The sequence below is a fragment of the Xiphias gladius genome, chromosome 20, assembly GCF_016859285.1.
Source record: "Xiphias gladius isolate SHS-SW01 ecotype Sanya breed wild chromosome 20, ASM1685928v1, whole genome shotgun sequence".
NCBI classification, from domain to species: Eukaryota; Metazoa; Chordata; class Actinopteri; order Istiophoriformes; family Xiphiidae; genus Xiphias; species Xiphias gladius.
Window position 1 is genome coordinate 1,934,221 of NC_053419.1, and position 15,940 is coordinate 1,950,160.

Consider the following 15,940-nt stretch of genomic DNA (forward strand, 5'->3'; position numbering starts at 1 on the left):
GAGAAACAATTTCATCAAATCATCAAAATCATCCAGTCGCTGCCTGAGTGGTCGGACCCCACAACCTCCAAGACACTGCGATGCTTTGCAGACACTTTATTACACAAATAACATAGTTACTGAAAATAGTACTCTTGCAGCAAAACCAGTGTGTTACAATAAATATCAGATAGCCCACATGTGACTGCAACATCAGGAATGCAATTTCTATGGCATGCTGTTAATGATATCGTTCATTCAAACATTATGGCAAACTAACTTTGACGAAGGTCTAAGGAGAAAGAATGAAATTTAAGAATAGGGAATGAAAGATTGAGCAAATGAAATGAAACAGAATACAGAATGGAACTGAATATTCTGAATGGACAAACAACACAATTTTCATCTCACCATCTTTGTGTGTCCTGTGTGTGTGTGTATTATGATTAGGTATTATCAGGTGTGTGCTGTGAACTAGCTTGTACTGATGGGTAATAATTGTTGTAATGTTATTCGGGCAACTTGTGCATGTGATTGTTGCAAACAGATTTCCCTGAATAACTTACTTTGACTGACCAGCAACTACCTGTGCTGTATGTTTGAGTGAACATATTTCCTACCATATTCTCAATTTTATTTCATAAAATTGTCATTTATAAAATCAAAAATTATCAATTAATAATTTATAAACTGAAGTGAAATCTCAAGGTATGTACTAAGGTGTTAGTACAGATAAGGTTAGCATGAAATGCAGAATGTCAGATTTTCTTGGAAATGATTGAGATTTAATTGATTACTGACTTGATTGTGCTGATCCAGATGCCTAATTATACTGTGTAATGCCTGACTCTCTAATCCAACATCCATATTGTCATATCATACATATAACAGTTGCTGCCAATTTGTGAGCTTACTTTGTTTACCTCACTCATTGCAGTGTAAATTAAGAAACGACTCCACCTTTTAACAGTAAAATGGACTTTTCAACAGCTGCTGTACCTGTGCATCATGGTTAACAATAAATATAGGATTAGAACTGGATTATACTGCTGATACAGATTCATTTAAGTATGAGGACAAACATTCAAAAGACCATATCAGCTTTTTTTGCTTGTTTTACCGCTTATGTCCACAAGACATCTGAGTATTTCAGTCTAGGCTCTGGGGAATAAAGATTGATATTTTAAAATATTTTCTGACATTTTGTGAGACGATTGATCAAGCAATCAAGAAACCAGCTGTCAGATTAATCAATGATAAAAGTCATTGTTAACTGCAGCTCTAGTTTGACAAAATTATTATTAGGTGATGTAATGCAGACTATTCAAACTACTTTAAACTTCAATGCATTACCAAACAACAATAAATGTTCATTGCTGTTTATACAACTAAAGTTAGTTTTCGAAAGTACAGCATGTATTTCAATATGGAGAGCAAAAATATAAAGTACATTTGATTTATAGGAACTAAAAACTTGCAAACAGACTGACAGATCATTGAAGTTACAACATGTAGGATGTACATTTCCCAGTTCAGGATATCTCTGGTTTCTTTGTGTTGTCTGAAGTTAGTGAGTTTGAACCATGTTTGATTGGCACTGTACACACACACACACACACACACACGCACACACCCACACACGCACACACACAGACATTAATATAGATATATCTATTAATATCTATTGTCTGTTCACTTGAATGGAAGAAAAATCAATATAGTACAAGCTTTACTAGCAGCAGCCGTTTTCATCCTGTGATACATTTTGCAATGGCAGGTGCTGAAGGAAGGCAAAATACAGACAAGAAAAGGCACAAAATTACAAGTGAAATGTTACTGATCTAAAACATGGACCACACAATTCTGCTAAAATAGCGCTGTGTGTGTAGTTTTACTACATGGAAGAGATTTATGAAAGGAAGGATGCACCTTTCCAGTAAGAACTATGCTTTGTATACTGTATAGTATATCAGTACTGTTAAATCATTCATTTTTGAAGTCACAATAAAATTGCAAAATTTCTGTAATTGATCCTGCTTAACTGAATTCTTAGTCAGATGGTGAAATGTCATGAAAAACACTGTTTAAATCCACTTCTCAGTCAACAAAATCAAAACACTGAAGGGTAAAATAAATAGTCAACCAGTAAACAGGTATCAATAGCAGTTTTCTGGTTTTCTTAGGGCCTTGTTTCAATGGAGAAGCAAAGTGACCAGCACAAAGCTGTACGACTTGTGTGAGCGTCTCCATCTGCTTAGCAGTGCAAATCGCAAAAGGCTGACCTAAGGTGAATATAGATCAGATGATGGGATGAGTCATAGATTCACTCTCAGCCAATCACAAAACTGCTATCACAGCTCTGAACCAATCACAGTGAAGCACAACAACAAGCTCAACAAATGAAGAATCAGTTCCTCCAGGAATCCTTGTTGTTGTCTGGGTCTTAAAACTTATTTCAAGAATTTCATAGAATTTCCTTGAAGTTCCTGATACTAATTTCAAGAAATCTCTGAGACAAGGTAGACTGCATGAATAAAAGTAGAATTACCTCGGCCCATTAGCAGATTTTTTTCTTGTTTTAAGGCTGAATCTGACACCAGAGATTCCAAACATTTGTCCCTGTGGATTGTGTGAAATTTCACTAATGCAAGTTTGATTTGGGGAGAAGAATCTCTTATAAAAGATAGTTGCGAATTGTGTCACCAAGACTGTATCAAGACCATGGGTAAATTAAATAAAGATTAAATAAATTGTCAAAATTATGCCAAATTATTTTTATATACAGTATATATTTAAATATATAAACAATAAGATTGGCAGCTAACACAACAGTTACACGCATTATGAATAACATACATCTTGGCAATGTAAGCAGAAGGTTGGTGGATGTTCCCAGAATGTCTAAGAGGAGGACTGAGGAGGCGGCAGGGCAGAGTACTCTTCGTTCTCAGAGTCACTACTGTCCTCGTCGTTCCTCTCTTGGTCGCTGCCTTCAGTACTCAGCTGGTCAAAGCCCTGGCGAGTGTAACCCTTATGGGATGCAAAGAAGTTCCCCAGATTCAGACTGCCCACCGCTTTACCTGCCATAGGGGAAAACCCCAGGGAGGAGAAAATAACGTGTCACTAACAATCGAAGAAAAGTTTAATCGAGGGCAGCTGCACTTGGTTGTAGCTGCTTAAAGACGTTTCACCTCTTATCCAAGAGATGGATGGATGGATGAGAAGGGAAACGTCCTTAAGTATCTGCAACTAAGTCCGGTTGCCTTCGATTCAACTTTTCTTGGACAGCCACTACCTGGATGATTGAGAATCTTCACTGATGTGTCACTAACGAGATTATATCTAGAGTTTTTACAAAGACAAATGTTTCTTTTTCGAGGGAGATTTAGGAAGATTTGTGGCTCAAATATTCAAACTGGCCATGCAAGATGCATTCAGATGCATTTTGCTTCGTGGTAGAATGGATATTGTATAACAGAGGTGTAGCCTGTAACACCAATATTATCCTATTAAATTTAGGCTGCATTGGCCCAATGCTGTATAGAAAAACAATGTTTGTTTTAAAGTTGAGTTTAAAGTATATTACATATCCCGAGCATTGACTTGCTCCTTTTAAAAAGTACATTTATAGTACACAAGTCAAAGAATCATAGTCAGAATCAGGTCACCAAAAAAAAAAAAAAAAAAAAAAAAAAAAAAAAATCAGGGTAAAAATCAGAATCTAAATACTTGTTTTATTTTTAATGTCATGAATGACTTACCTCTTATTTTTCCCAAGATCCCTCCCACAGAACTGGGTTCAGTTTTCACCTCACATCGACCTGCAAATATTCAACAATATTTACAATTTTTAGCTGAATGCTAAGAGTAGAAAAGACAGCAAAGCATACAGAGCAGAGCAGTGTGTACTGTTTTTAGCATTCTATTATTTTCCTATTTTCAGGAAAAGCTTTGGATTCAGAGCAAAAGCTGCCCCTTTTACAGTATAAAAGGAAAAAAGTCTTCAGATGGTAATCTTTGTGATTAATATCTTCACTACATATTACCATTTGATTCGTGCGGTTCTGTAAGTCTTCTGTTTAAGATAGATATGGATACATACTGATACATGAAATAAATATAACAGTGCATTTATTTTGTTATTGACTTTGTCTTTACATACAAATAGTGAAGAGCGAAAGTATTTTCTTTTGTTTTCACTTTTCCTCTAAAGCCTATGAAGCTTCTTCTAATATTCTATTATAGTATCGATAGTTTGTATCTACACTAAGGCAATGTAGATTTCTAACACTCCGCCTAACACAGCTAGCTCATGTGCACATTTAAGACTAGTTACTTCATGCCCTTTTACATTGATTTCTATTTCACATGGCACTGTAATCCTAAACTGTTCCTGTAAAATTAGGTCTTTAGTTTTAGATCAGTGCAGGCTACACAGAAATAAAGCCACTGGTCTAATGATACTTTCTGTTTCCTCCACACATCTAGATATGATTCTCCATGTTTTTGCCAAAGATCACAAAACCTTCTGTAGGTTTCAGTAACACTACTGTATGCACCCAGAACTGCTGTCCTTGAATCACTGTAGTCCGTGCAACCACCTAGTGCTGCAGCTGTTCTCTGACCTTTCTCCACTGAAGTCCTCTGATCCAAAAGAGCCAGCTCAGCTTGCTCTAACTATCTCCACTTTCTTCTTTTCTCTATCTGTTCCTTCTTTTTTTAACGTTACTCTTGTTGCTGTGTCTCTCTTCCTCTGTCTGTTCTTTCATTTTCTTTCTCTGTTCTCTTCCTCCTCTTTTTCCTTCTTGGAACAAATATTTTCACAGAAACCGAAAAACTAACAGAAACAGAAACTAGACAGAAACTAAACCAAAATACACGGGGGATTAGGGTTACCATTCATTGTCCATCACAATCTCAAAAAAAATCTGTTGTGCTCGCTGCAGCGCACCGTTCTCCTCTCTTCCTTTACTCTCAATGAAGGCGTCTGCGTTCATTGGCCAGGTTCGCATTCAAGTCTGTTTTAAAATAGTACTAAAATCTCCATATGATGAAAGTGTTATTGGCTGGAGTAATTATGTCGCCCGTTCATACTGGCCCGGAAAAGATCCCTTCCTATGGCAATTTTCAATTCCAGTGATTGATGACAAAATCCGTTGATCTGTACTATATGCACCCCAAAGCTAGTATGAGGCTTCAGCAGTCTGAGGTAGAAAAATCAAGTGTCTATTGTCCAAAGTTGCTGAACTTTAGAATGCATTTATGCACTGAACAAGGACTGTGGATTCTGTTCCCCATCTCTTACACTGAAATTGCTTTGGGAAGGGATCTTTTTCCTGGCCACTATGGGCAAGAGGAACAAGCACAGTGATCAACACCCTTTCATTGCACATATGGGCATGTGAGTAGTGATTTAAGATACACTTTAAAAATTGTGAACCCATCCTTTAAACCTTATCATACAGAGGTGTGTGGCCTCATTTCTATTCATTTTTGGTGTTTTCCAATTTCAAAAGCTTTTGGACCCTCTTCACTACATTTCCCCATGACCTTATTGTGATACATACTGTTTCTCCTCCAGCAGACGAAGACTCCTATTGAGATGACCACCAGCAGGGGGATGAGCAGCAGTGTGGTAATGATAGCTGGGAGTACACCCTCCTCTCTGTTTGGCTTTGCTGCACTCTTCTTCTTCTCCTCCTCTTCTGCCTCTCCCTGTGGTCGAGGCTGTTGAGCCACAATTTGCTTCTCTTGGAGGGCTGCTGTCTTCGACATGTTATGTTCCGGCCTCATCTTAGATTGGACAAACATCTCCATTTCTACACAGAGAAAATGTTATGATTACTGGGGTGCCAAAAGCAAGAGAATAACTCAATGGGAGAGCCATTTTCATCACAGCCACTACATGATTTCTTTTGTTCTCTGTGGATAAAAAGCAAATCTTAATTTTTTAAAGTCAAATATCAGAATACTTCAAATCAAAACAAAGCTTTTGACATCTGACTTTGATGATTACCCTCAAGTACCAGAAAAAAAACAGTGGATGTAAATACAGTAATGATTGTTAAATAACCTGTTGTGTTCCTTAGATTTGTGGACTGCCGTCAGCCCCGGTGTCTGTGTGGCTTGTATTGGTCATAGCGTTGTGGTCAGATACAGTAGTGAGGATGGTGCTAAATGGGGACTGAATGCTGCGAAATAGGACAGAGGTGTATCCTGATGAGCTGATGAGCACCATCTTGGGTTGACATGCATCAGCTCCTTGGGATATGTCTCTGTTCTAAGGGCTTGTAGAGACAACAATGTTCGCTGGTCTTTTTGATGTGTGTCAAATGCTGCTGGTATGTGTTTCTTCATCACGTCAACAAATACTGACAGCAACAGGCTAGACCCTCAGTAGCAGTAAAATTTTATTAACATGGTGACAATACAGTCTGAAACTGTAAACTCCACAATACTCACCTTCAAGTTCTTGAACCTTGATTCCAGCTTTTTTGACAGAACGATGTGACTCTGGAAAAGATGATGATGAAAAAGATGAAAAAAAAAAAAAAAAAAAAAAAAAAAAATCAATGGCGGCTACAACTTAATAACACTGCAAAGTTAAATTACAGGTAGATAAGTTCATCTGCAAAGCAAGATGAACAATTTCTATATTCTCATCTTTGAGAAAACAGTGAATCAGAATTTCACTTCACATATGCACAAAAATTACAGACTCTGTGCATGAGAGCCTTTAATAGTTTGACTCTTAATGAAGCTGAGCTTACTCTCAGTGGTAAACTTGAAGACGGATTTATTGCCCGCATCCCCAACAAAGACGCTGCCATCCCTGGTTTCAACTATGTCGTGAGGCATTTTAAACTCCTGCAAATGAAGGAAAATATGGTTTAATGCAAAAAGTCTAGGCAACATCACAATGATCAGAGTACAGTACAAGTATAGTTCAGAAGGTAGGTAATAAACTCAGAGTGGAGGCAAACCTCAGCTCAGCTTTACTTACTGTAGCTAGGTCAAATTTCAACTCTGTTTGCATTAGCAATCTCTAATTCATACAGTATATACCCATTTGCAATTGTTTGTATTATTTTATTAATCTGCCTTAAATGTATCTGGATCTCAGAAACTGCAACAACCACACTTGGCAGGCACATCCAAAGTCTCACTTACCACTCAGGCAACAAAATGAGAGTTATGAATGTAACTAAGTTTCTGTGAATTCTTGATGACTGCCAGAGGCAGGATGTAATAACAGGAAAATCTATCACATGCATGTGGAGCAGATTGAGACCTTACACCAACACGTCACATGTATGACCTAGGTGATGCAAGCAACCTGATAAAAGAGCCTGACACCCAATAGTAATCTCCTAAAGAATCTTCTCATCAAGATTCCCAGCGACAATGAACTCTGGCGGTCATCAAAAATTCATGGAACCTTACTTATATTTGGAACTCTCATTCTATTTCTTTCTTCTAATAAATCTTATATGAATATCTTCATCAGTGATGAGCTTACAAACCTGAAATAGAGATTCTTAACTCTGAATGTCTGTGGAATAAGAAGTTCTTTATTGATGTACTGTTTTTCAGTGAGGCTAACATAAATAAGTCAGATAGCCTGGAGATGCTGGAAATTTTTAAAGAGACATGCTTTCAAAATATCTGTTCGAAAAATTGACTTAACCTTTCAAACTGGCGGTCAGGTTGAGTGATTATTGTAGTGAGTAACATTATTGCAGGTAGTAGAGTTAAAACAAATAAATAGTAATACATGTGAATGGCTAGAAATAAACAGGCATCTACTGAAATATGATAACAATCTTGTGCTTTTGTCTGTTTCCATCCCACCATATGAAACCAGATACTCTAATGTCAATATGTTTGATGCACCTTGACACTCCACAACACTATTAGGAAAATGTTTTGTGGACTGATGAATTGTTTGTGAAGAACAGGCAGCACTATGTATGGTGTAAGAAGAGAACTGCATACAAACATGAAAACATCATCCCAACGGTGAAGTATGGTGGAGGGAGCATCAGGATTTGGGGCTGCTTTGCTGCCTCTGGGCCTGGACAGCTCACCATTATCGGGGGGAAAATGAATTGGTAATTTACAGGATAATCTCAGGGTGGCTGTCCACCAGCTGAAGCTCAGTGACCCTTAACACTGAAGTAAATCTACAACAGAATGACTTCAAACAAAGAAAATCCACCTTTTGGAGTGGCCCAGTCAGAGCCCAGAGCTTAACCCAGTAGGGAAGGGCTGGGACGACTTCACAGAGCCGTTCACACCAGACATTCTAAGAATATGGCTGACCCGAAGCAATTCTGTAGGAAGAATGGTTCAGAATTTCTCCTGAACGTTGTACAGGTCAGATCCACATCTGCTGGAAGCACTTGTTTATTGCTGCCAAAGGAGGTTCGAACAGTTATTAAATCCAAGGGTTTCACTTGCTTTTTCCACCAGCTCTTGGAATGTTGAATGGGTGTGTTCAGTAAAGTTATGGAAGATTATAACTGTTTGTGTGTTATTAGCTTAAGCACATTGTCTATGTTTATACTTGTGACTTCACATTTTATGAAAAATTAATGCAGAAAACCTGGTCGTTCAAAAGCGTTCACATTCTTTTTCTTGCTATTTTACAATGCAAATGCACCATCCCTGGGTCAATTCCAGCTGAGGACCTTTTTTTTCCCCATGTCATCCAGCCACAAAAATGATGAATGAGTAGTGGCTTGATAACTTGATGTCGTTAGTCATGCACTGCTAACACCACTGTTTCAGTGCAGAATAGATATGAATGAGCGAGAGACAGAGAGGCCATTTGTGTCTGTCTGTCTGTCTGTCTGTCTGTCTGTGTCTGTGTCTGTGTGTGTGTTTACCTTTTTCTTTGGGCTGAAGGTATCCAAAACATCCTTGGTTGAATAATTTATGACAAAACCTCTGAGTGGAGCTGAGTGATATGGAGATTCTCCATTTACTGCGAAGATCAAGCCATCTTCATGCACACGCACACGCACACGCACACACACACATACACACACACAAATAACTGTCAAGCCCTTACTTATACACTACTTTTTAAAGAGAATCCTTGAATTATCCTATATTTATATAGGATCCAGTGTATATTTATATATACAGCATCTTTGTTAGACTTTCTTTGATTATGTCATTATGACATAATTGGGGTTATTTTCTCTGATTTAACAAAACTTCTCCAGACCCCTTAAGGCATAAATACAAATTTTATACAAATTTTCACACGTTGAGTAGTCCTAACCATGATGAGTAAATTGAAATTGATCTGTAAAATTGCTGCAGTGACCTTTTTACTTTTCATTAGCACTGAAGTTGGATTAAAAAGAGAATAATGCAAAGTTCCCCTAATGGGAAGATAAAACACAAAGTTTTAATAGTTCTATAGCTATATTTAGCCACATTATAACTGAGCAATGGGAAAAATAAAGAGAGACAAGGGGATAAGATGTGATGAATGCCCTTGGCCCAGGCAGTCAGCTCACCTCCAGCAGGGCTATAGGTGATGGCAAACACCTCCCCTCCGAACTCCTCGTTCTTTATTTCCTTGACAAACTCTCCAGTTTCAGCTATAAAGCACTGAATACGTCCGTTCTCCCTGTCAGCAACACAAATTTCTCGTCTGTCAGGAAGGAACGCTAAGCTGTGGGGGACCTGGAATGGTATGCGCCTCCTCCTGTCTGATGAGCCTTCAGTCAGAAAAATAAGACAAGATAGCTGAATATGCGCAGATTGTTTCCAGTGATGTATTGGTGACAGTAAACCTAATTATCACCGAAATGACACAACAAAAGATGGAAATTATGAAAAACAAATCTGCTATCAGTATCAGCATTGGAAATGCATTGGAAGAAGTACGAGTATTTTATAGCACACCTAAAAAAAAGGTCAAATTAAATTAAAGCAGTGCTACGCAACCCTCAGTCACATACTTAGTTGAACTCCAAAAACAATGGCCCTCAAGAAAGAACATTTCTATAGTCTTACCCTAAACGTCTCTTCCTTTTTTCAGTGACATTTGCTCATGCAAGTCTTATAAGTTCACCAAGCTCTCTTAACTGCATACAATAAACTTGTCATTTCAACCCGATGAATGATCTAATGAGATTAGATCATTAGCGTTATCAACTCCAAATTCCAGTGTAAGGTTACCCATTTTGCTCCATTTGTGGGCAAGTTTCCAAAAGAAGAACTCCACAGATCAGAGCTAAAAGGCCTGCTATCAAACAAATTTAGCAGTTGTCAAAAAATGAGAAAATACTACTTCAGCTGTCAACACAAAAATAGAGAGGAAAGAGGAAATGATTTACCATCAAGTTGCCAAAAAAATCTTTCTAAGGCAAAGTGGTCCATGATTAAAACAAGAGACGGTCAGCAGTCAGTTGGATGGACAAGAGAATAAATTTGATGTAACACTGTTAGGTGTCATAATTGAGGCTGTTCACATGGACAGAAATCTGCATAAAGACAACTTGGCAGCTGCTGGAGTGGGAAAAATTTCTGACAATTACCAAATTTTAGATGCTGTCATGCTTAAATAGCCATGCCAAAGAAACGAAAAGAAACGAAACGAACTGAAAAAAAAACGACAACAAATAAAAGCATCAAATGCTCAGTAGATTAGCAGCCATGACGAATCATCATCATTATCATATGGTGAACAGAGTATTCATTTTACATTAATCTTATTTTGCAGTTATCCTGACCATATTCAGGTAAATTATATAATTTTAATTACTCCAAATTCATTCACATTAAAGTACCATAATTCTTAGGTCAAAGTGTAGAGAAAGGCAGAGTCTAGCTGACTGGTACTACAGACTGGGACAAGAAATTTTGCTCGTAGGAGTCAAAAAAAAGGCCTAATCCGTTCATACTGATTAATCTGAGGCTCAATTAGTTTAAAGCCCTTATGTGTGATTATAGTATCTTTGAAGTTACTCTGATGATACAAGCTTTTTATTATTAAAAAAGGAGACAATTACTGTGAAAAATGGTATACTCTGCCCCCCCCCCCCCGGTTACGGTTACAGTGGAAACGTTGTCACCATTAGTAGTAAAAGAAATACTCAGATTTGTTAGTTAAGCATTGGTACTGACATCACAATGTCAAATAAAGTTACACGTAAAAGTGCTGCAATAAACTGAAGTAAAAGTACAGAAGTATTATCAAGAAAATGTACTTTAAGTATCAAAAGCAAAAGTATTCATCATGCAGAATGGCCCCTTTTAGTTTTATCACTGCATTGTTCTTGTTGTGTTAATGTATAAGCAACATTTTAATGTAGGTGAAGAGCCAAAGCTGAGTTTAACAACTTAATATACTGCTGGAATGTTTCATCTACAACAACGCGCCATATTTTATAGGGCAGATGGAAAATCATATGTAATACGAACTGGCCTGAGGGCAGATGCCAGATGACAGTAGAGCAGTGTGTTGTTGCAAACATGTTTCTGTCTGTGTCTGTTCATTAACCTACATAAACTGAAACCAATGTCAAGCCCATTGTATAGTTATTAATATGAGAAAAGGATCAGATTGCAGAGCTAACCTAAGCAAGGCTGGCCCAACCACATAGTTGAGTGGACGACACTGAATGGAATGAGTGGAGTGATGGTGGACAGTTAGTTGAGAACGCACGGTCCATTAGACAGAGGTTTAGTGGTAATTAAATCTCCTAGAACTAAAAACGAATTGTTTTACCAGTGCCATGACACTAGCTGTCAGATAAATGTAGTGTAGTACAAGTATAAAGTTGAATAAAACTGAAATACTTTGGTAAAGTACAAGAACTGTAACATTATACTTAAGTACATTACTTTGCTAAATATACTTGGTTACTTTCCAACACAGTTTGCTGGTATAATCCTGGTTCTTTACTTCTATCCCCCATGCCAGAGAAGTTAATGTATGACAATGTTACTATCCATAGCATTGGAAGAAGCTGAAAGCTATATTACAGGTCAGAAAGAGGCCCTGTTAAGATTGTACCATATTTCTATGTTGTTTTACAGTCTGTTAATCCTTCTTCTACGAACATAGTAAAGACTAGTTGGGAGAGTGAGCTTGGATCTAAGAGTTCTGGGAACACAGCCCTGAGGAAATCCAATCGTCTTCACTTGTTTACATTCAGTTTAATATCATAAACAAACTTCACAATCTAAAGACCACACAACATATGATTTCTCCTGAGATCTCATTAACTATGATAAATGCAGAAGAGGCAAACCTACTTTACAGTTTTGTACTTTGTCCCAGATTTGAAAATAACTGGTCTGACATCTTTTCAGTGCTTAATATAATACACATAGCAAACCTGAGTTTATATTAATTAATGCTAGTTATGGGTGTTTAAGCTGGTGTGCTGGACTTTTACATATAAATGAATGTCCATTACATTCAAGCCCTTGCCAAACGAGCGCCAGGTAAATCTATCTGCATTTATCAGTAGACTGGAGTTTTAAAACTGGTGTCTGTGGCGATATTCCCGCACTGCGCATCGGTAGTGATGCTTTTTACGTCAACCAGCAAGTTTGCCAGAGCTGAAGAGGGGAGCAAGGGGAGACGGAGGAGGCTACAGCAACTAGGGGTATGGTGGAGCCTATGGTTGAAAAATCTAGGAACCATCAAAGAAAAGTTTCTGATGCTTCGGATAAAAAAGAAACTCTGCGTTTAGAGAACTGATTACAGTCTAAAAGAAAAAAAGCGATTGACGGCAAGGACTACCACTGATCACCATTGGTGTGGCTTTTCCTTGTTGGAAGGTGCTCAAAGAAGAGAAGGGATTGAAGGTAAACACAGATGTCACCTTACTGCTCTCAGACAGGTTGGCATTTGTAAAATATTTGGAGTAGGCTATGTAGCTATTACATTTACTCTACCTACATAACGAGTCATTGTCATGAAGCTGTGGAAATTTCTTATTATTCGACAGTGTGTCATTACCCTCACTGCCAGGAAAAGGAGATAAAAGCTCTGCACTGCAGGTTTAAGGAAGACACAATAACATAACCTCTCATACAGCCTATAAAGGTATTTTATTTGCTGGAAGAAAAAGGAGGTCCTTTCAGCCACACAGTGCCTCAATTAACTAATCCGCACCCTGCAACTTGAAACAATGCAGTGCCTGTTAAAGGACAGACTTGCGTTCAACAAGATGTGGGAGCCAAAACCACCTTATGGAAGTCATAAGCTCTTTTCCACTGCTTGTTGTTAGTTACCTGGGGATTTTAGGCTTTGGTTTGTTTGTTTGTTTGTTTGTTTGTTTGTTTGTTTGTTTGTGTGTGTGTGTGAGTGAGTGAGTGAGTGAGAGAGAGAGGAAGCAAAAGAGTGCGTATGAGAGAGAGAAAGAAGGTGTGTGTTGTATGACTCTGGGGGTATGATAGGAAACAGTTTTAAATGCTTATTTAAAAGAAACAAAACCCATTCTCACTTTAATTTCATATTATTGTATTTCCTGTTCATATTAAATTGATGCAGTGTGTTTGTTACATTCACTGACACCTTTTTAAATCCTACACATAGGGGCGTCAAAAACAAATGTGGAAAAAGGAATAAGACACAGAAATATTGGTCATTTTCATTTGATGGCTTTACTGGAAGTGAAACTGTGAATGTTTTTATTACATTAAAAACTAAATTAATTTTGTTAACACAAAACTAAAAAGGCCCCTGGTCTAACAAGACCCGCTTTAACACATTCGTGTGTGTATGTGTGTATGTCTCAGATTCCTACCTGCACCCCACTCAGACAGGTATTTGCCATCAGCAGAGAACTTCAGTATCCTGGCATTGCAATAGCCATCAGACACAAAGATGTTCCCAGTCTCAGTGTCTACAGCCACATCAGTGGGCTGGCAGAAGTGGTAGTTGTCACTTCCTGGTGTGAAAGCTTCTCCTAGTGCCAGCAATGTTCTGTCTGTTCCGTCGCTGCTCACTTTCAACACCTGATGAGTGCACAGAAGAGGGACTCTTCATTGGTGCTATTCCATGTGTTTATGGATGTGAGCTGTGTATTAAACCTCAGCATGTTTTGAATATTTAAGCATTAGACTTGCTATGTACAAATGACTTACATTTAACTATTTAATGGTATATAACAATTATTTATACATTTTATTAATAATTTACAAATGTAAATAAATGGTTTGTAAATGATAAGTTTATCATTAACAAATCATTATCATGAATTGCTGAAGAAATTTACTATACTTAGTTTCCACTCTAATATGGTCTAATATGATGGGCACCTGATATTACCTTTGATTTTCTTTGTGCAAAATGAGGACATATTTAAAGAAAATGACTTTGGTACAAGATTCAGTCACAGGATGTAACTGATATTCTATATACACTTTACACGCTACACTGTGAATATGTTTTGTTTTTTTAATTCAGTGCTTACTAAATTTGTGAGTTTATTTAGGAAAGCTCTACATAATCAATAAAACTAATAAATACTGTAACCGTAAATGACTGGCTGACTAAAGTTGATTAATATAGAGACGGTTTTTAAACGTTTAGGCTAGAATAGCTTACCTGATGAAGAGCGACATCAGTGACCCAGTAATTATTCTCCTTGTCTGTAGTTATTCCATGAGGCAAATAAAACCTGCAAAATTATAGAAATGCATCATTGCATGAGGGCTTTCACTTTGGCTGTATTACAGGACAGACAACAGCACAAGAAATACCTAGCCGTCTCTTTTCACACTCAGTATTCTCCTTCATAACAAAGAAAACTAAAGCACACTACAACTTACATGTTTCTGCCAGAAGCCTTCAGAATGTTGCCTTTGGCTGGGTCCACAACCAAAATAGTGGACTGCTGGATAGAACCTAGGGACCTCTGCTGGTATCTAGCCTGGCTGTTAAAAGAGCTGAAGAACAAACAAAAAATGGCTTTACGTTTGGAGTGTTTTTCTTTAAATCCACCCAGCTGTCATCCATGCGATATTAGCTACATTGATAGAAGCTTGCTGCTAACTGCTCTGCCATCCACTGATAGTCAGCTGACTGTCAGTACTGGTCAAAGATAAACTGAAGGAGGCAAACAAAGCCAACGGGAGTGAGAGGATAGTTCAGTATATGTAAGTAATATGTAAATAAAAGTAGCAAGGTGCTTATGTAAACTGCAAATGGCAGCTCAGTTGGGGAGACAATAGGGGGATAAACCATCACAGACACTTTCAATCTGCCCAGAGTAGCCCTTTTTCACCTGTCTAGTTGCTCTGATAGTGTGATTGAAACAATAAGATAAGATCTTATTATTGAAGTCATTCTTGTCCATATGCCCTGGTAATATTATCAGACCATATACATTAAGATTACATTAAGATTTTTCAGTTTCAAGAGCTGACAGAAGGCCTTGTATCAACAGAAAATGGATGTAACATGAGTAAAAGCAACTTACCTGGCCCCCCAATAGTGGTCACCTCTGTGGAAAATGACCAAGTTAGAATCAGAGTCGAGTGCAAGTCCAGACACCTGACCCAGCTGCAGAGAACTCTGTGGCCATGCTGAAACTTGCTCCAAATGGTAGTCTACACAACAGACACACACACACAAACCCATGAGTCAAGGTATACTCAATGTGGTGTCAAAGGGATATCACTGGCATTCGTGGTAACTGTTAACAAAAAAGGCTTCACATAGATTAAGTGTTTTTCTTTTTTGTGTTGATTACCGTATCTCTGGCTTAAGCTAACTCCCAAGGTAATAAGCACACACACAAACACAATGTTGCAATGAGTTAAAATTCCCACATACTGTATATAACCACCTTGCAGTTGTATGCCTCTGCGAACCATTCAAGTTCCAGTTTACATCCATGTCTGTCCAGACTCATATATGTAGTAAAGAATTTGAAGGCATTTAATAAAAGGTACCGAGTATATTTTATCATTATTAGCATAT

General features: G+C 37.8%; 1 protein-coding gene across 2 annotated transcripts in view; it reads right to left on the reverse strand.

The window, feature by feature from the left end:
- Positions 1–1,695: 1,695 nt before the first annotated feature.
- The window catches only part of pam (peptidylglycine alpha-amidating monooxygenase), a 50,497-nt gene continuing 36,252 nt past the window's right edge, over positions 1,696–15,940 (reverse strand). For both annotated transcript variants that reach the window (XM_040157051.1, XM_040157050.1), the window contains 11 exons: positions 15,438–15,567; positions 14,788–14,904; positions 14,564–14,636; positions 13,761–13,971; positions 9,510–9,713; positions 8,868–8,983; positions 6,750–6,846; positions 6,442–6,492; positions 5,547–5,798; positions 3,741–3,800; positions 1,696–3,059 (listed from right to left, as the gene is read on the reverse strand). In XM_040157051.1, coding sequence (XP_040012985.1) covers positions 2,881–3,059; positions 3,741–3,800; positions 5,547–5,798; positions 6,442–6,492; positions 6,750–6,846; positions 8,868–8,983; positions 9,510–9,713; positions 13,761–13,971; positions 14,564–14,636; positions 14,788–14,904; positions 15,438–15,567 — 1,490 coding nt within the window. In that variant the 3' untranslated portion in view covers positions 1,696–2,880. The remainder of the gene's footprint in view (positions 3,060–3,740; positions 3,801–5,546; positions 5,799–6,441; positions 6,493–6,749; positions 6,847–8,867; positions 8,984–9,509; positions 9,714–13,760; positions 13,972–14,563; positions 14,637–14,787; positions 14,905–15,437; positions 15,568–15,940) is intronic.